At 40.0% G+C, this 21,147-nt stretch overlaps 1 protein-coding gene and 1 long non-coding RNA gene across 3 annotated transcripts in view; both read right to left on the bottom strand.

Moving 5' to 3' along the window:
• LOC121931194 overlaps nt 1-21,147 on the bottom strand; it is a 972,450-nt gene that overhangs the window by 305,087 nt on the left and 646,216 nt on the right. The gene's annotated exons all lie outside the window — the stretch shown is intronic.
• Nucleotides 1,292-21,147, bottom strand: part of SULT4A1 (sulfotransferase family 4A member 1) — a 24,495-nt gene continuing 4,639 nt past the window's right edge. The window contains exons 2-7 of the mRNA XM_042468638.1: nt 10,607-10,737; nt 10,071-10,151; nt 9,841-9,967; nt 9,086-9,180; nt 7,488-7,626; nt 1,292-1,831 (exon numbers count right to left, since the gene is read on the bottom strand). Coding sequence (XP_042324572.1) covers nt 1,719-1,831; nt 7,488-7,626; nt 9,086-9,180; nt 9,841-9,967; nt 10,071-10,151; nt 10,607-10,737 — 686 coding nt within the window. The 3' untranslated portion in view covers nt 1,292-1,718. The remainder of the gene's footprint in view (nt 1,832-7,487; nt 7,627-9,085; nt 9,181-9,840; nt 9,968-10,070; nt 10,152-10,606; nt 10,738-21,147) is intronic.

Here is a 21,147-nt window from a genome sequence, read left to right as displayed (position 1 = left end):
AGAAGGTAAAAACAAAGTTACCAAGGGAATGAAAACACAGCATATATAAGAATGCTAGGGATGAACCATGTAGAAATTTGAGAACTGAAGGAGAATTTCATTGGTGGGGCAGAATTCTTATTTTCAGGAGTAATGCCCTCATTTTGTCCCCATATAGCTACACCCCCAAATAACTCCATCTCAGAGCCTGGCACCACAAATCTACTTCCTTCTTTGGATTTAGAGTAGGTGGATGAAGGAAGGGCAATGTTTAGCACAGAGGTCTCTAGATGCTGCTCCCTTGGTTGATAATCTTGAACACAACAAATCCAACAATGGGGCAGATCAAGACCATCTTGAAAGACATAATCCAGTGGTTATTGTTTTCTCTGTGATCATGCAAATAATATATTTGAGGGAAATGAAGCTTCTACATTTATCTTGGGGGCAATAATTGAGTTAAATATGTGGGAATAAGGTCATTGTGCACTTGTTATATAAGTAATTAAAGTGATAATAGCTAAACCCCTGAGATATTGGTTCAGTACATCAGTTTAGCCTCTAACTCTTTTCCTCTGAAAATAAAGCTGTGTGTGAAATATTTTAAAATGTTCTTTGAAAAGCTTCTGAAATGTATTTTTAAAAATAAATAAAGTTGATTTGAAAAAGTATACATCCCTAAAAGCATATATAATACATACTTTACATGTCTCAAATGCATTCAAAGCAGCCAGGTATTCCAGAGATAGATATATTAGCACATTTTTGCTCATAAAGGAAGGACAGGGCCAGGGAGAGCTCTATTATCTATAGTTTGCTGAGAGTTTCTTTGGGCACTATGCACTGGGAAGATCTCCTGCAGAAACTATTGAAATGAATGGCAACTTTGCAAGTGTGCCCTAATGAGGTAGATGCCTACACATGCCAGATATGGGCAACCCTGACCTTCTAGACATTACTGGACTGCAACTCTTGTCAGCATAGCTAATGGCGAGAGATGCTGAGAGTTACAAGTCAACAGTATCTACCTGTAGAGGGTATGCCCACCAATTTGCTTGTACAAGAAAGGATCCTGGTAGCATAAGATTCCTGACTGTACACTTTCATATAGATGTAAGTAGAAGCCCCTTTCAGAGCATTCCCATCAACTCAGGGAATTCAGGAAGGATGGAGCAGGTGGAGACATAGATTATGAGAAGCAGGCCTTCAGAGCAACTTCTCCCACCACAACTTTTACCCATTATGTGAACAAACTGAAGACTTATGTGGTGTTTTGGAATATATTTATCTCACCAGAAATAACAAAATAATGAATTACAAATACTGGTGACAAACAGGGAAAGCTTATTGCTTTCATACCAGGGATGTCACCCCTCCAGATGTTGTTGCATTGCAATTCCCATTACTGTTCACAACCTGATATGATGGCAATGGCTGATAGGAATTCCAATCCAGCATCTGGAAGGCCATAGTTGCCCACCCTTCCTTTCTAGTTCACTTGTGATTTTTCCAGAGGCATCTGGCCAACAGAAGAATACTGAATTATGTGGAGTTTTGATCTAGTCTATAGGGTTCTTCTCACTTTAACTTCCTAGTGCATGGTGCCCTTTTTTCTTTTTAAGTATTGATACACATAACAGGTACAGTGTTGTGTCCAGCAAGTAATAAATGAATGCAGAAAGCACTTCTAGCTAGAGTATAGCTAGCATATATTTTTTTACAGACATGCATTTTTGTTTTTATAAATAGAAGTCAAATGTGAGGTCACACTTTCCCATTTTCTGTTTGTAAACTAAATCAAATTTCTCATTCATGGAAACAGTGAAGATGTCTTTCCATAACCCAACTCTTCCTGGAAAACAAAAGGGGGAGGTGGGGGTGAGAGAGAGAAAGAGAGATTTAAGCTAGCAATCATTGATACCATGCAGCAGGACCAGTTAAAAATTGTAAAGCTAATACTGCAAAGCAGTGGCATCACTAGAGGGTGGGTGCAGACCGCACCAGGTGACACCCTAAAGAGGAGTGACACCACTGCTCCTCAGACATCTGCATTTTGGCAGAAATGGACTGTGGCATTCGCCTATATCACTTTAAAATGCTGAAGAGATAAGGTGAGTGGGGTGAGGCTCAGTGAACAGAGAAAGAAGAGGCCCCAGGGTTTGTTTGTTTTTTAAAATAAAATTTCACATTTTAATTTTTTTTAAATTATGATTTATAAATAAATTAGTACAAAAACATTACTAAGGATTCTGTATGGTGTGGTATGGGACGAGGTCAATGGGGGGGGGGATGTCACACCATGCGTTACTGAACCAGGTAACACCAACCCGACTGACGCCACTGCTTCAAAATCCCACCCAGATTTGTAATCTATGTCACATCTGCTATAATTCTTCAAAGTGCAGTACAACGGTGAAACGCCTGACGTTCTAACAGGCAGAATAATGTCTGGAAGGAATGTGTTCCAGATAACCCTGAATTCAGTGTGTCATTGGCTCTCTGCATACAGAGACACATCACACATCATACACCTTGGTTATTGGTAGATGAGCTACCCATTGTCAGAGATAGGGATGAGTGCATGGTTTTTGTTCCAGTTGCAATATTAGCTCCAGGTGCAGTGCTGTACCCAGTGGTAATACAGGTTGAATCTCCCTTCTTTGAAATATTCCAAAATCCAAAACCTTTTTCATGGGTGGCTGAGATGGTACTGTAACACCTTTGCTTTCTGATGGTTCAGTGTACAAAAATGTTGTTTCATGCACACAATTATGTATTAAATTACCTTCAGGCTATGTATATAAGCTGTATAAGAAACATAAATGAATTTCATGTTTAGAATTTGGTCCCATTCCAAGATATCTTATTATGTGTATGCAAATAGTCCAAAATCCCAAACACTTCTGGTTCCAAGCATTTCTGATAAGGGAGATTTATACATTATTACATGGTATAAAAGATGGGGCCACACTTGAGGCCACAACTGAAATGGCTGGCTCTAGTAACTGGGAAGAGAGGAAAATATTATATTCTCTCAACTGTGTCCCATACAGAAAATGTGTTTATTTGGAGCACAATAGGAGACACAGGCCAATCTCTGCCTGCACATACCATAAACTCTCTTTCTTGGTGTGTAGGAAGCAACACATTTAGATTTCCATCCTTAGTGAAAAAACAGTTTTAGATAATGAATGCTAGGCACAAAACTCCTAAATCCAGCTGTCTGCCCTCAAGCCCTTAAAGATGCACAGAAAGACTTTCTGATTTATGACCTTTGTATGAAGAAATTATATGATGGACTCTATTATTAGTTCTAATTTTCTGTAGTAATCTTTTGGAGGCATTTTATGAATCGATTAAACTTTCACTGATGATGACTTGGCACAGTACTGTAACAAAAAGTTGTTTTGTCAAGTAATTCAGACTTGAAAGACAAGCCACCACTACTGTAGCTTCCCCTACATGCACTATAGGGATATTGATGTGGGACTATTTTATAGGGTTAACAATGGCTGAGGTTAGAGTTGCCTGGTTTCAGGGTCTGACTTAAAGTTAATTTCAGTCCCCTTCTCAGGATGTGTGATAACTCAGAAAGAGTGACTAGAATCAAGAGGGCAGCATATTTTCTGTTTGCCTGAAAAACTATCCCATTCACTGTGATTCACCATGTTCATCACAGTCCACACATGTGGGATTATCTGTGCATCTAAGTACGGAAGCCCCATGGAAAGTACCTGAGGAATAGTAAAAGAATTGTTGTAGACTGCCCAGTTAAATGGCAGTTAAGGGTGATACTTTCCTAAAACAGATTACAAAGCTTACACAGTAGCCAAACTTTGAGCTGTTTCCCAGAGGCAAGCCACTCGATTATCTTAGCATCTGGTAGAATTGTGCTTCTTGTCTTTAATTGCTCACAACTTCATTTCTCAAAAGAACGAAGAGGGAACAAGATGATCTTCTATGCTCAATGTAACCCTAATGAACAATTAAGTCCTGGTGGTGTCAGAACTTTGAGGGAAAGTGACCAAATCCTCCTGGAATTCATGATAGCAAGAGCCTGTACTCTAGAAAGCCAGTTCCCAAGAGTTCAGCAAGAGATAAGGTAGGATCCCATATTAGAAATTATGAAGGAGAAAGGCGTTTCAAAAGGGATTCTGAAGTGCAAATAATGAAGGTTCAGTCACACCATCAGACAGCTTCCTATCAGCAACCAGGCTCTATCATCAACACCCATCTGAAGTTCATAATGCTCCCCATCTTTTCCCATTTGCCCTGTCTTCCAGACTCCCAAGTTCTTTCTTCCCCATCTCCTAAATGGCAGAGTCCAAGGATCCAGAAATCTGACAACTGTAACTGTATTCAAATTCGAGGTGTTGGGTTTTGGAAAGTTGACTTACACTAAACATGTTCTACAAAGGGTCAAGAACGATTTATAGCTTGTTATGGTGAATGTCAGACTCTTGTTCATGGCTGACTTTCTGGTAATACTAAGATACTTGCTCTCAAGTTGGGAGAAGAAAAGCAAAATCATTCTTAATGACAGTGGGTTACGTATGTTCCCTAGTGCACATTAGAGAGATGCTACCTCCTCCTCTGGATTGACTTGCAACATGTATGCCAAAAACTGTAGACTGCCACAATACATCTAACAGTATGGAGCTGTCTTGCTAGTAGTCATTTCCCAACAATGTTCATGGATATCTGGTCAAAGAGTCACCCACCTGGGTTCATGATTTGATTCATGAAACTGTGGTTTGTGATTGTACATGGAGCAAATGTAAGGAACGTGAGCTAACCAAAGGCCTGCTTTCACAGCAGTTGTGGGTTATCTTCTGAGTAAAGACCAATGAGCTAAAAGGGGGGAAAATTAAAGAAAACCAACATAAAGCAAAATAATATGGAAAATATGATGATAAATTAAATTCAGATATACACTAATTTCATTAGATTGTTATCTCAGCTACATAATTTTAAATCACACTATTAAATTAAAAAACATTTTGTATTTTGAAAAGAAAACAAATAAAACCATCCATTACAAATGTCAATGAGCAAAACAAAATAAAACGAAAGAAAATGTGTGTATAAAAAAGCAGACAGTGAACAAGTTCAAAAACTTATATCATATACTCTGGGGGGGAAATGTCTTGGCTTCATTTAGAAGAAGGGCAGTTCTGGGTTGGTAAGGAATGTCCAAAACGAAAGGGTAGATAGCTTTGGGCATCAAATTGGAACGGAAAGAGCAGCAGACAGAAGTACAAAAGAAGCAGATCATTATATACTTTAGGCTAAAGACAGATAACTGAGATGAGACAAAGAGCCACAATTATCTGCACAGCATGCACTCATTACACAACCACTCCCAATTAATGGGCTTTTTAGGGGTTGTAGGACAAAAGGAAATAAACACATACTCTGTAGTAACCATGTCTCTTGGCCAAACTACACACGATAGTGGTAGTACAGAGTGTGGGAGTCCAGGTTTAAAAGCACAAGGAGAGTTTGTCAGGAGAAGAGCTGCACACTTACCTGTCACCCGTAGCTTACCACACTATAGCTCACTACCAACTATTAATTTCCTAGCCAAGGTTGCAATGATGCAAAGAGGAGGCAAGCCCAGCCTTCTGTGGAAGAAGATCCCACAGCTTGGGAGCAGACACCAAAAAGTCCCCCTCAGGCATCATCACCAAATAACCCTGGCTTAAAGACAGTCCAAATGGAGAAGGGGGGCATGGAACAATAAGCCATAGATAGCAGAAGAATGTCATTCATATGCCCCCACCTCTGTTTCCCCATGTGCCTGGGACAGTTTGCATCTGTTTTAGTCTTCTGTAACACCACCTTCATCACTCTGAAAAGGCAATGTTGGCAATCTTTTGCCCAAGAGACTCAGTGGTTCACCCGGGTCTCCATTACACTGCTGTATCAATCTCCTATTTCCCAGACAGCCATTCAAAACATTTGATTAATTTGAGCCAATCCATTTTAATTAATTAATATCCTCCCTTTCTCTTAGCCTGGGTTTAAGGCTGCTTAAAGCAATTTTTTAAAAGAACAGCAAAAATCTTATTAAAACAAAAATGAACAATTCTATTTAAAATAAGTAAAACCAGTTTAAAACACATTCAAAAGAAATTTGAAAAAAAAAACCTATAGCACGCTTCCATTAAAAGTCCCTTCTAAACCACCAGATAATCAACAAAAGCCTGTTTAAAAAGAAAGATCTGTTGGCAGAAAAAAAGTAAAGAAGAGGTGAGCCTAGCCTTCAATGGAAGAAGATCCCAAGTCTGGGAACAGCCACCAGAAAGTGTCCCTGATGTGTTCTCACCAAACTTGACTATGGCGATGGTGGAAACAAAGGATTTTAAAGACTTAGGTTCCTGCCACTCTGCCAAATTAATGCAGCTTGACACTGCCTTAACTGTCATGTCTGAATGCTATGGAATTCTGGGATTTGTAGTTTGTTATAGCACCAGAGCTCTCTGACAGAGAAAGCTACATATCTCACAAAACTACAGTTTCCAGAATTCCCTAGCATTGAGCCATGGCAGTTAAAGTGATGTCAAACTCCATTAACTGTGGAGTTTATCAGACAAGGGAAATTGAAAGTATAATCCAATGGCAATCTGAACGCAATCATGGGATTTGATGTTATTGCGTGATAACCCACTACACACAAATTCGGGTAATGGGAAGTCAGTCTGAACGCAATCATGTAGTTTCATGTTATTGCGTGATAGACTGTCACACGCAAATTTGGGCAATGGCATGCTATTTTGAGGCAATGGGAAGCCAGTTCAAATGTAATGCGCATTAATGTAATTGCACTAAACTAGCGACTTTAAGTGAATGTGTTCTGGCCCCACTTTCTTTTCATTCGAATTTAAGAGAAATTCCTCCCGTTTGATAAACTCCTGTGCAATGTAGATGCAGCCTCAGGCAGACTCATGTGAAGAGAAACAGTCTTTCAGAGAGTGTGGAGTCAAGCTATGTAAGGCTTTGAAGAATCATAACCAGCACTATGAATTCTTCCCAGGAACAGACCAGTATTCATTCCTGCAGATGACCGGTAGAAGACAGCTCTTCTGGTGATGAGCTTGCATGCATAAATTTCAAACTAATCTCGTTGATATTGTTTTTTTAAAAAACTAATAATAATAATAATAATAATAATAATAATAATAATAATCTTTTAATAGAATCATCTTGAAGTGGTACTTTTCCATGGTCAGGGAGGGTTGCTAATTTATGCTTAATATTCAAATATGTAGTCATTTCTCTATCTGCATTCAGACATGTTTCAGACCCAGAAGGACTGCACTATGCACATCTTAATTTCTAGGGTAGCCCTAAGTCTTTGAATCAACCAAGTGAAGGTAAGAATGGATGTAGCACTTCCATCACAAATTCCCTATCCAGAAATGCCACAATTGTTGACTACTTTTAAGATCTGTCAGGTTGATCCTTTCTGCTTCCACAAATATTTGCAGCATATCTCACATACATACCCCTGCCAACAGGAAGAGCTTCTGCATTGCAGCATTGGTCAATGAGCTGGTGACAATGCTCCACCATGGATTCCAACTGTGCTTTGTCATAAGAGATGCCTAAGAACCTGGCCAACTGTTCAACCATAGTCGCCAGATCCTGCAAGAAATAAGGATATACATATGCAGACAGAGAGCGAGGCAGAAAGAAAGTTAGAAATAACAAGCTACTGCTTCAAGGAACCACAAATATTTTTTGTGAAACAGTTGACAGTAATAATTTCAGTACTATATACAGCAGGGGTAGACAATTGCTGGAGGTTAGGAAACCATGCTAGTCCCAAGGAGAGTTAGGAGGAATGCACCACCAGCCAAGAAAAGTTGTGACCAAATGTCCTTAAGGCGGTGTGGGGAGCATTTTTGCTGTCCTTTGTCCCCTCCCTCAGATATTTTATGCCCAAGACAGACCCCCTCCTTTTTTTTTTACAACAGGAACTTAACTTCCGCTCCACTCCCTGTTGGTAACAACAACAAAAACAAAAGGAGTCTTCTTTTAAAATGATCTGAGAGAACAGAAAAGTAGCATCATTTTCCCTCACATCCCTCTTTGAAGCAAATATTTTTCCCAGAAAAATATATATATTTTGAACTCTGTGGGCCTGGGATCCCCAAAAATGATTGTCTCTGATACTACAAAAAAATCACAAATGGGATCTGTTTAAATACTTGAAGGGATGCCATACTGAGGAGGGAGCTGACTTGTTTTCCCTTGCTCCAGAGACTAGGACCCAGAGCAATGGATGCAAGCTACAAGAAAAGAGATTCCACCTCAACATTAGGAAGAACTTCCTGACAGTAAGGGCTGTTCAACAGTGGAACAAACTCCCTCAGAGTATAGTGGAATCTCCTTCCTTGGAGGTCTTTAAGCAGAGGCTAGATGGCCATCTGTCGGGGATGATTTGATTTGGATTTCCTGCATGGCAGGGGGTTGGACTAGATAGCCCTTGCGATCTCTTCCAACTCTATTATTCTATGATTCTATGATTCTGTGTTTAAAACAATCTAAGTGATCAAGAAGCAAATAAAATCAATATTCCTAGTAAAAGATTAAAATGGAAACAAAGGAGAGGCCACCAAAAAACCCCAACAATATAACTTATTAAAAACATATTAAGGGGAAATTTATATACAAAAGAGTGCAACCGAAAAGGCAGCTACTTGCTGCTAGAAGTAAGAGGGATCATGATGTCTAAAATGTAATGAAGAGATTGCATGGCATATATTTCTGGAGATGAAGTTCCGCCTCTGATAACACCATTAAAAAGGCTGTGTTCCAATCATTTGTTTAAAAACCAACTGGTTAATTTTATTTTGTTCATTTGATCAATTGTAGTTTAATACCCCTTTTCATTTCAGAAACCAACAACATACAAAATATAAATATATAAAACTACAAGTCATCAAACTGTATGAAATGGTGGAGTGTGATCTAGCATAACTAGCCAAAACATGAAGCTTCTGAGAGAATATTTATTGTTCTTATATCTCTGCTTCAGAAGAAATAGAAAAAGCTCCACGGTCAGGTGGGGCAGAGGTATCTTTGTGCTTTCTAGTATTACCTTGTGCATATCTTCATATCTGAGGAAGAGTACATTAGAGTCCATGTGATGCTGCCAAAATTCTTGCACGTGTTCAAACCACGAACCATATCCTACTGTGAAGAGAGGAAACACTATGGGCAACACATAATGCAAATGGTTGCTATCATTCACGATTTCTAAGGAACATGCACGTTTACACAAAATAAAGGCATTGAATTCTATTGCCTTGATTCCTAGATCTGGTGGATTCATTCCTAATAAAAACTCAAGAAAGAAGCACTTATAATCCTTAAAACCCAAAACAAAGTAAAAGAACATAATTTTTTAAACCCTTCTACCACAAACATACAGAAATAAGTATATTATTTGCTATCTTTCTTTTCTTTCAGAGAAAAACATCACACAATTCAGATTCCTGCATTTATAGGCCTTTCGTTCAGAACAGCCTGTCCCAAGTGTACAGAATAAAGGAAGATGCCTGTCTCCTCTTCTGTGAGGAGAGGACAAATGCTAACAGCAGAACATGGAAGAATTGTTCTTTAAACTATAATTCCCAGAATCTCCCACACAGAAAGGCTAGTGGCCATGCTTTTAGAGGGATCTGAAAAACTGTAGCTTTTCTAAGTCCTGATCAACTGATACATGTTTGAACTGAGGCTTTAAAAGTTTGGCTAGCAACACAACTTTATACGCCACTACTATTAAATGATGTAAAACAAAACCAAAAATATTAAACGGTGCCACTGTTATAGACAGAATTTAAAGTTTCTTACACTTATCATTCATAAACCTCCGACAAAACTCTTGGAATGTTCCTCTGTAGCTCATAGTTCGTAGGGAGCGGTGAAACTGGTAATAAGACACTACTAGGTCTTTGGGGTTACGAGCCATATATATTACCTAAGAATATGAAAAAGATTTGTCATGTTGAGCCACTTCCCCTGCCTTCCTGCCTCCCAATTTACAAAACATACAAATACTGCAAAGCCACTGTAAATATTACCTTAGAATTACCACTGTGTAGGTCTGAGGGCAAAAACCGATATGGCAGGTGGCTTTTGATGAGGCGGGGAGATGTAAGCTCCTACAAAATGAAGCAAGGAAAACAAATAGATAAGACTGTGAGCCTTATCACATTACAAACAAACCTGGCAGGCAAGCAGAAAGAAGTGTATTTTTCTTTCTGTCTCTGCATGACGTTGAAGCACTTTCATTCTTTTCTGGTTGTAAAAGTGTGGAGAGGGTCGTAAAAGCGTCCCTTTTGCCAAACTGATTTTTCCAGCTTTTTGCACTCACTCCTCCAAAGTTTTGCACTCGCTCCCCCAAAAATGATAGAAGAAAGTGCAAAAGTAAGAACTGAAATCAATGAGATTTTTAATACTTTCTTAAAAGTCAACAAAGACGTAAGCTAATAAATTTTGAACTATTCTAATATATGACCCAGCTTATTTGCAAAAGGGAACAGAAGATGAACATGAAATCTGCAGAAAGAAAAAATAATTTCAACAGGTCAACACAGTTTAAGGAATTACATTATACCTTGATAATGTCCAGACCAGGTTGAGGATACTCTAGAACTGGAAGCTGCTCATCTATATTCATTAATCCAATTTCATCAGGATCAGCTCCTTGGCTTACCAAATATACTACTTCCTGCAACAAACTGGTACCTGCATATTGAATGAACAGGAGATAAATAGCTACAATCCAACCTCCAAAGAGTAAGAAAAACATCCTACACAGAAAGACTATGCCTTCTATTGTCCAATGCAAAAACAATTTTGAACATTACGGCAAATGTCTCCCACGGGAGATGAACAGACATAAACTAGCAACTATATGGGGCAGAATGTAATGTAACTTTAAACAAATTGCAAGGAATATATTTCATACGTCAAAATTCTTCTTGGAGAAAAAAAAAGAGTGTTTTCTAGGTGGGAAACAGAGTTGCATCTATAGTTTTCTGTGGGTTTTTTGGGCTATGTGGCCATGTTCTAGAAGAGTTTCTTCCTGACGTTTCGCCCGCAGCTGTGGCTGGCAGCTTTAGAGAATGCTGGCATGGAAGACACTGGGGTATATAAACTGTTGCTTGAGGGGAAGTGATTTGCATTTTGATCTGTGTATTGTTCTGTTGTCAAATGGCAAGGACTCAGGGTGTCTATTTAATTAATGATCCATTGTCTGCTGGGAAACCCCCCCCCCCCCGCACCCTGAGTGGTTTTTATTTGCATGGGCTGGGTCTTGGTTTTTCAGGACTGGTAGCCAAACTTTGAGCCTGAACAGACAGGCCAAAATAAAGCTTCTTCAGGTTACTTTGGAGGCATGCTGTTTAAATGATGCATGTGTCCTAAGAGGCCAGAAGCTGCACCAAAGCTGCACTCCAGTCCTTATGTCTGGAGCATGGCTTTGGCGTGGCTTCTGGCCTCTTAGGACACATGCATCATTTAAAGAGCATACCTCCAAAGTGACCCGAAGCAGCTTTATTTTGGCCTGTCTGTTCAGGCCCTTTGTTTACTTTCAAGGTTTCTTCTTTCCTGTTGAACTTGTCCAGGTGTTTATGGATTCCAGTGGCTTCTCTGTGCATTCTGACCTGACAGTTGTTGGCGTGGTCCAGAATTTCAGTGTTTGCAAACAGCATTTTATCCCCAGGATGGTTAGCTACTGCTGATTTTTCTGGCTGGCCCAGTCTGCAGCATCTCTTGTGTTTCTTGATTCATGTTTGAACACTGCATTTGTTTCTCCCAATGTAGACTTGCCCAGTATGCGGTAAACTCCTGCATCTGTGATAGGGCCTCTCCTTTCTTTCACTGAGTGCAGCATTTGCTGGATTTTCTTGGTCGATTTGGAAAAACCAAGAGAAGTGAAGACAAACAACCATCCAAAGGGAAGATATTATTAACATACACTGAAGGAGTCACAGACAGAATAGGGAAAGTGGTGAGGAAACACAGCCTCTGAATGGTCTATAAACTTACTAAGAAAATCCAGCAAATGCTGCACAATGACAATGGTTCATTAATTAAATAGACACTCTGAGGTCTTGCCATTCAACAACAGAACAATACACAGATTAACATGCAGATCATTCCTCCTCAACCAACAGTATATATAGCATTCTCTGAAGATGCCAGCCACAGCTGGTGGTGAAATGTCAGGAAGAAACTCTTCTAGAACATGGCCTCATAGCCCAAAACCCAACGGAAAACTATGGACGCTGGCCATCAAAGCCTTCAACTTCACAGAGTTGCTTCTGATGCCCCAGTCTGATGGTGAAGGACTGGCAAAAGCCAAGAGGAAAAAAAAGAGCCAGGTGTGGGCTATCAGCTGCCAAGTGGCCAACTTTAGAACCCTGGCCTGGTGATCCCTGAGGTGCTGGACTAAAACTTCCATCATCCTCAATCAGGATGCCAATTGACAATTAACTGTACAGTGGGCCTGTGGTATCCGCTGGGGTTTGGTTCAAAGACTGCCCCCTCCCCACGGATACCCAAATCCATGCATGCTCAAGTCCCATTATATACGATAGCATAGTAAGATGATGTTCCATATATAACATGGCAAAATCAAAGTTTGCTTTTTGAAATTTATATATTTTTAAAATACTTTGAAACTGTGGATGCTTGAATCCGTGGATAAAAAATATCTGTGGATAGGGAGGGCTGACTATATTGGCTTGAGATAACACAGGTACAGGGCACTGGACTGCAGAAGGAGGGTCTAGTCTAGAGTAAGGATGGACAACTGTAGGTGGTTAAGGACTGCCCCTTAGAGGGTGCTTGGGAACATTTGAGGGGAAACCATTGTTTTTTGTTTCGTTTTTCAAGGGGCTGCTAAATGCAAAAGGATTGAATACAGGTACAGAAAAAGTGTTACTCTGGCCTTTTGATTAAATTCAACACATTCATCAAAGAACAGTTTCATTCATCCAGTGCAAACACAGTATAGCCCTCCAAGCATTAGCACAACAACCAAAGCTCAACCTAACAGCCATAATAGTAATCAAACACATTTTCCTAAAAATGCTACCAGCAGAATGGCCGCTACTAAGGATTCCCTAGCACAGGACTGTCCCTTCCCAATCCAACAGCCAGGTTGCTGGTAAGCACACCTTTAGAACTAGATATGTATCAAGATTTGCTCTGAACTGTGTCTGCCTTTAGAACTACACACCTGTTCCGTCCTTGACTTTAGGAACTCTCTTTTAGACTGAATGCTCAGAAACACTGGTTATGTATTTTATTTTATTTTTAGCCTTATGAATCAAAACCAGCCACCACATCTCTTTCTTAGCAACAGAAATCAATGAAAATGAATGCTACTTGGTGATGGTATTAACAACTACATAGATGCAACAGTGAATCATGTTCACCAGTATATACTGTATATCTTGTATGTTAATATTGATGATAGATCTGAATTATTCAGCCCCATGGTCAGTTAAGTGTCCATGTCCCATTCTGTTACTTAAACCACTTGCTCTGCATTGCCAGGAAGCCTTTATGATTTATACAGTATGCTTTCAGGAAAATAGCACAGCAGTTTCAGTTCTGGTAGCAAAGAGATAGCAATCACATGCCCACTCCCACCCCACCCCATGTCAATGATAGTGGAATACATCTCCAGTAGCCCTAGCCAGCATAATAAAATAATAAATAATTTTTTTATTTATATCCCGCCTCTCTGTCAGAGACAACCGGGGTGGCTTACAAGTTAAATTTGTACAGTCCTGAATCCCTGTATGCCACCCGCCCTTAAAATAACAATTAAAAAATTAACAATTTTAAAACATATCTTAAAATAGACAAATCAGACAGTGGCTATAGCAGATTCAGAAGGGTGATGGGATCCAAGTTGGTGGCTGGTTATCTATTCGGGAAAGGCCTGCCGGAAGAGATCCACCTTAACAGACTTTTCAAAGCTGTTTAAGCTGGCAATATGACAGATCTCCTCCGGCAAGCCATTCCATAATCTGGGAGTGGTTGCCAAGAAAGTCCTGTATCTCCATATCCAATAGTGATGGATACTGCTAGATACACAGTGGTGTTCCACACCAGAGTGTCACCCAATGTGGGGGGCAGGGCTTTGGGGGCAGAGCCAAAAGGGTGCACACTCAATTCCCTGTCCAAAGTGGCTTTACTTGTGAGTAAAGCCACACAGTTCAGGGAAAGTGGGTACACTGGGCCCTCTCCATCCCTGTTCTGCCCTGGCCTCTCCTCCACCCCCAGTGTGGCCAGGAGGATGGAGAGAGACATGGCAGGGAAGCCGAGGCTGTCATTTCCTGCACTGATTCTTGAAAGTGGCGCAAACATAGTGGGAACCACTGTGTTTGCTGAACCGGTTTCAGGCATTGGTTCAGAAATTGAATCAAGAGGTAAGTGGGAATGAGGCCCCAGAAAGCTCTAGTATCTCACCAAATTTCAAACCTTAGGATTTCACATAGCAGTTATAATGGACTCATAGTGCTATAAGTGCATACTGTGAAAAATTTTCTGGACTCTGTTGTGAACCACAGGCATATATTAATTGTAATTTGTCTTCTAAAAAACAGAAGCCTGGAGCCATCTTTCTTGGACCAAATGAATAAATACATTCACTCCCAGAGGTTCAATCTGTAAAGCAATTATGCAGCTCAAGAAGCATTTCAGAGACAGCAGCCAACGGAAGGCACTTGACAAAAGGAGAACAACAGGGCAACAGCAGTTTGCATCAGCCACTCAGGCATATGCTTGGTGCTGAAATCTGCCTGATGCTGACATTTTTCCACAGACCAGTCTCCAGCAAGTAACATGTGCAGCGCAGCTGAGGGAGAATGATAGCTTCCTTGTTAGTTTTGAATGGCTGTGTTGTCTCCAGCAGTTGCACAAGATGAAAAGGCAGCACATTAATTTAGAAGCCATTACTGCAGAAGAAGGAGGAATTTGTGGTTGTTATCTCAGTTTTACAGTCTACTAGGCATTATTGACTGGAATTTTGGGGTACCAGTGATTTGGATTCTATCCAAAAATCCAGGAATCGATGAGGTATGTTGTTGTGTGCCTTCAAATTGTTTCCAACTTATGGCAACCCTAAGATTACCCTATCAAGGGGTTTTCTGGGTCTGAGAATGTTTGACTCACCCAAAATCACCCACTGGGTCTCCATGGCAGAGTGGGTAATCGAACCTTGATCTCCAGAGTTGTAGTCCAATGCTCAAACCACTACACCATGCTGTATCATCATATAATGTGACCCTTAGCAGTGTTACTTTTAAATATAATTACAGTTTGTAACAGTGCTTTATAATTATTATTTGTAATAATAACAACTACAATGGCGTGAGATGGTCGTGGTTAAAAAAAACTCTGTCTATTCATCTTTGGAAGGTCTGCAATGGCAGCTTTAATCTAGTGTCGAGAGACAGAGTGAACATGTATACATGTGTATTTGGAATTAAATCCCATTGTGTTCAGTGTGGCCTAATCCTTAGTAAAGTCCTTAGGATTGCAGCCACTATCTCCATAAAGATATACTTTATTTGAAGGGGTTTATGCACTCCTGTCTCTTCAGTCAGATATGGCCAGCATCTGTTCAACTGCAGTCAAAACGAGACATTTATTAGTACCATATATACTTGGCTATAAGTTGACCTCATGTGTAAGTCGAGGGCAGGTTTTGAGACCAAAATTATGGATTTTTATCTGATCTATGGATAAGTCGAGGGTAAAACTTAGGGGCATGTAACAAAGGATCTAAAGGATGGAGCAAGGGAAACAAGAAAAATAATGTATCTGTTTGTGTTCTAAGTAAGCCCTTTTTGCAGCAGTACTCTTAAGATAATGAATAACAAATGTTACATAACTTTACTTCCAAGTGCAGCATTTCATCATGTATTACAGTGGGCTCTTGGAACCCACTGAGGTTTGGTTCCAGGACCCCCTGTGGATGCTCAAGTCCAATTAAATATAATGTGTATCCCTTATATGGAATTGCAAAATCAAGGTTAGTTGTTTGGGATTTATTTTTCCCCCAGTATTTTCAATCTGTGCATAAAGTATCTATAGATACGGAGGGCCGACTATATTTCAGCATTTAGGCAAAGGAATCTTATTTGGATATTCCCCAGCTTAAAAAAAATCCTGCATCTAATAACAGTTTAGTTAATAAGTTTATACATTAGTGGTTAAAATTCTAAACATACTAACATGAAACCTAGTCTTAGCCAAATAACAATTAAATTAGCAAAATATGTAATAGATATGGATCTAGTACTGAGCTCATAAACTGAAAACTTTTGAAAGGCTGTGTCAGGGGAGGGAATCAAGCACAGCTTTTAGTGCTTCCTGTGTGTCATCAATATTTCAGAAGTTCAGCTTAAGAACATGATCAACTCAAGATAAAGCCAGTCAGTTCTACACTGGCATTCGCACGCTATCACGGCATCTGTGCAGTCTACCACTTTAAATTAAATATTTGTCCAGGATGTAGCAGAATCATTAGACATGAAAATTATGACTGGATACTGGTATAAGCAGAAGCAAATATGTATTTAATATAGATGAGAAATCCTCTGCTACCAAACTATTCTCTTTGCAAAGCCCAAATGGCGTGTGACAAAAAATTGGGAAGTCACAAGCCTCTGTCTGGGAACTATGAGTTGCCTTGGATACTGCACCCTGAATCCACCCAAAATGGGGAGGGGGGTCCCATATCTCTAGGGAAAAGGAAACTTGATTCTACAGCCATTCAAATCTTTTTTGGTGTTCTGAGGAGGCTCTATAACATGTAGAATAAAGTGCCATAGCAAGAATCAACAAGGCTTGAGACAACCCACTTTCCTATATGCGCAAATGTTACTCTTTCACTTGTTGAATAGTAGCTTTGCATCCAAATCTTAAGCCTCCATATACTATTGGACTGCAACTCCTATCAGTCCTAACTACTGACCATGGGTGTGTCTACACTGTAGAAATAATACAGTTTGGCACTACTTTAACTGTCTTGACTCCATCCTACAGAATCCTGGGATTTATACTTTTGTAAGGCACCAGCACTCTCTGGCAGAGAAGGCTAAAGAGTACAATGTAGTATAATGGGTATGTTTTAATGTGTTTTCATTTGTTTTAAATTAATGTTTTTAAGTGGTTTGTATTTAATGCTTTTTTACTTTTTGTATTGTTTTAATGTAGGGTGTGAGCTCTTTTAAGTCTCTTGTGGAAAAAAGTGGGATATAAATTAAATAAATAAATTACTGAGTTTAAGTTCAGCATCCCTATTACCCACTTCAATTTTTGACTAGTGTTTTATATCAAGTGGTATATATTCTGTGGATGCAAAGAAGCACCAGCATGTTCTGTGATAGCAGAACTTGCCACAGACAAATTTCTCTTTTGTTCAAACACAACTTCACCTTGAAATATAAACCCATAAAAGCTACCACCATGCACAAGAATGTACTAGCCTGCCCATAATATACATTGCTATTAATTATTTGTGGCTCACCAACGGCCTCAAAAGAAAAAGAAAAAAGATACAGAGAACGTAATTCATTCCCAACTTGAGCACTCTTTGGACATTTGAAATGCATGTATGGTAACCAGCAGAAGAAGCATGGTAGCCTTTCACCCTTCTGCCACTGGTATCTTCAGTTTCTACATATGAAGACCTCTTAAAGAAGGAAGCTGCCCAAAATGCACTTCCAAATCACCCAGTAACCAGGCTTCTCTGAGCGTTGTACAAGACATTAAAATACAACATAGGACATTAAAACACCAGAATATAAAACCAAATTAAAACTAGGAGCAAGATAAAATTGCAAATATACAGAACCACTAAAAGGATGCATTGCCTGGTGTTAAAATGAACTTAGTATAGGCTCAAGGCAAGTACCTCTTAGGAAAGAAATTCCACTGGTAGGGTGCCAAGACTGAAAAGTCTCCTCTTCTTGTAAACCTCTTTCTGGTAAATGCCTCAAATAAACCCAAAGGCTTGACACAAGTGCAATAGCACTCTCCCTTTGTATTCTCACATGAATGGGATTCAAAAGCATAAGGCATCTGGTGTAGGATTTAATGTTTTTAATCTGTTTGCACACCACTGTGTATGTTCTTTATTTCTGTGAATGCCCTGGGTGAGGGAACTTTCTTACCTATCTCCTTTAAAATCAAAAACTTCATCATCTGTCTCATATTCTGGCAGGATAATAGAGAAGTGATCATTCTGCTTGGCAACATTTCATTTGTATTCACTCAACCTAAGGAATTAATAGGGGTGAGACAGGAATCTTGAGAACAGAGTGATGCTATGTTGAAATATTGGTACCACTACCAGAGAAGACAAGATAGGCTGCTGTATAATAGTGTCTGTCGCTGACCGAGGAATATCTTAGGTGCCAAGAAAGCAAACACTTTGTCCGTTATAGGTATGCTTGAATCCTTACCATTGAAGCTGGTAAGCAGCCCTACCACCACACACATTTTAAATAAGGCTAGAGAGGAAAGGTTACAAGACTACTGTATTTATATTCTAATCAATAATAATAGACATGTAATTATCTCTCTCCTTCATTTTTAGTATCTCACATACACACACATACAAATGTTAATAGTTTTGTTTAGGAATGAAGAGATAAAGAAGGAAATAACAATCTGTGTGTGGGTGTGGGTGTGTGTAAAGCACTTAAGCCAGATAAAATGGAGGTGCTCCTGGTCAGTCAAAAGGCAGATCAAAGAATAGGGATTTAGCCTGTGCTGGAAGGGATTACACTCCCCCTGAAGACACACGTCTACAGCTTGGTTGTGCTCTTGGATTCAACTCTGAGCCTGAAAGCTCAAGGTTTCAGCAGTGGCTAGGAGTGCATTTGCACAATCAAAACTTGTGTGACAGCTACACACATTCCTTGAGATGTTAGATCTGGACACATGCTTTTGTTGCATCCCAGTTGGATTACTGTAAAACACACTACATGGGACTGCCTTTGAAATGTTTGGAAATGTCAACTGGCCCAAAGAGCTGCAGCCAGATTACTAATAATAATAATAATAATAATAATAATAATATTTATTTGTATACCGCCCTCTGGCAAACCAATCCGGGCGGTTAACAACAGTAAAATATAAAATATGACAATTAAAAACACTTTATCCCTCCCCCCCCTTAAGACAATATTAAACAGTATAACATATTAAAAACACAATATCAAAGCATAAAAACAACAATTAAAAACTAAAACCCCTGATATCCCTCTGTTGATCCTCAACCATCACTAAGATGGGGCCACGGGAGGAATGAGGGAATCAGGAACCTGGGCCGGGATGGTTAATCTGGAAAGGCCTGCCGGAAGAGATCCGTCTTGACCGCTTTTTTAAAGCTGTCTAATGATGTTATCTGACGGATCTCATCCGGCAGGTCGTTCCAGAGTTTGGGGGCGACAGCAGAGAACGCCCTCTGGGAGGTCGCCGCAAGCCTAGATTTTAGAGGCTGTAGTAAGTTCCTCCCAGAGGACCGGAGAGCACGGGGAGGATTGTACGGGAGGAGGCGGTCCCTAAGATAGCTTGGACCCAAGCCATTTAGGGCTTTAATGGGTGCTGGCTACTGGGAACACACAACTCCCTTGTTGCAACAGCTTCACTGGCTACCGGTTTGTTTATGGGCACAATTCGAAGTGCTGGTTTTGATTTATAAAGCCCTATATTTATAAAGTGGAGTCTCCTTCCCTGGAGGCTTGATGGCCATCTGTCGGGGATGTTTTGATTGAGATTTCCTGCATGGCAGAGGGTTGGACTAGATGGCCCTTGTGGTCTCTTCCAACTCTACGATTCTATGATTCTATATGGGTCAGGTCCAGATTATTTGAAGGACCATATTCTCTTAGAAATAAACCCATGCTTTGAGATCTGCTGGGGTGACCCTTCTCTCTATCCCACAACTCTCATAGGTACATCTTGTGGGAACATGGGAGAGAGCCTTCTCAGTGGCTGCCCCCAGGCCCCAGCACTTTCTTCCCAGATAATTTAGACAGGCACCCTCCCTACTTTCTTTTTGCAGACAAGATTTTTCTGTTTCCACAGGCTTTTGATGAGTTACTAAATAAGGCCCGTTTCACCTGAACAATGTGCTGGTTCTTGCAAATTGTTGTCTGGTGTGTGTGTGTTTAATGATGTATTTTTTTAATCTGGTTTTCCATTTTTTAGATTGTTTAATCTTGTTTTAACTTTTGATTCTTGTGAATGTTTAATGTTCTTGTTGTACATCTTACAAAAGATTTTCTGACATAGAACAGCCATAATACATTGTCCCCATATTACAGATGAGGACTAAATGATGAAAAACAACAGATTTCTAAGGCCATATAATAAAGTCATGGCTCAAGTGAGTTTGAAATCACTATTTTTTGATTCACTGCTACATTTCATACCCCTTTATTTCTATCCTTCCTTTCAATCATAAACAAACCCCAAAATAGCTAATGCTCAAATAAGTACTGTGGGAAACCTGTGGCTGCTGCTGATTTGCATCATCTCGGGAATGTCTAATAAAAGAATATTATCACCCTCAGCATTTCACTACCTCTTCACAGTGGCCTAAATAATCTAAAGGCACCAGATCCCATCTGATCTTGGAAGTGCTTCAGGGTCAATCTGACTGGTACAGTCAGTCCTCAGTATTGGGGGGATCTGTTCTGTAATCACCCACGGATACCAAAATCCGTAATGCTCAGGTTCCGTTGACTTTGATGGTGGCATGTGCAGGTGCCCGTACCGCCATTAGGGACAGCCACCCCTGACACACCAACTCCTTCAGGAGTCCTGGCAAGAAGTTCTTGAGCTGCTCCAGGCAGGGCTTGCCCCCTTCCCAGAATTCCGTATCATGGAGCCATGGCTGTTCAGGTGGTGTCAAACCGGATTATTGCTGCAGTGTGGATGCAGCTGTAAACATGTGCTACGCTTTGCCGTGAACATAATGAAGGCAGGTATTTAGCTGAGGCTTGTTGGCTTTGAGGAGATCACGCTTCTCCCTGTGGAAAACTGCCCCACTTGGTCAGGTAGGATGGGGAATAATAATAATAATAATAATAATAATAATAATAATAATAATAATAATAA

The sequence above is a fragment of the Sceloporus undulatus genome, chromosome 5 (genome assembly GCF_019175285.1).
Source record: "Sceloporus undulatus isolate JIND9_A2432 ecotype Alabama chromosome 5, SceUnd_v1.1, whole genome shotgun sequence".
Classification (NCBI taxonomy): Eukaryota; Metazoa; Chordata; class Lepidosauria; order Squamata; family Phrynosomatidae; genus Sceloporus; species Sceloporus undulatus.
The sequence above is the reverse complement of the archived record's forward strand: the minus strand, read 5'-3'. Positions and strand labels throughout refer to the sequence as shown.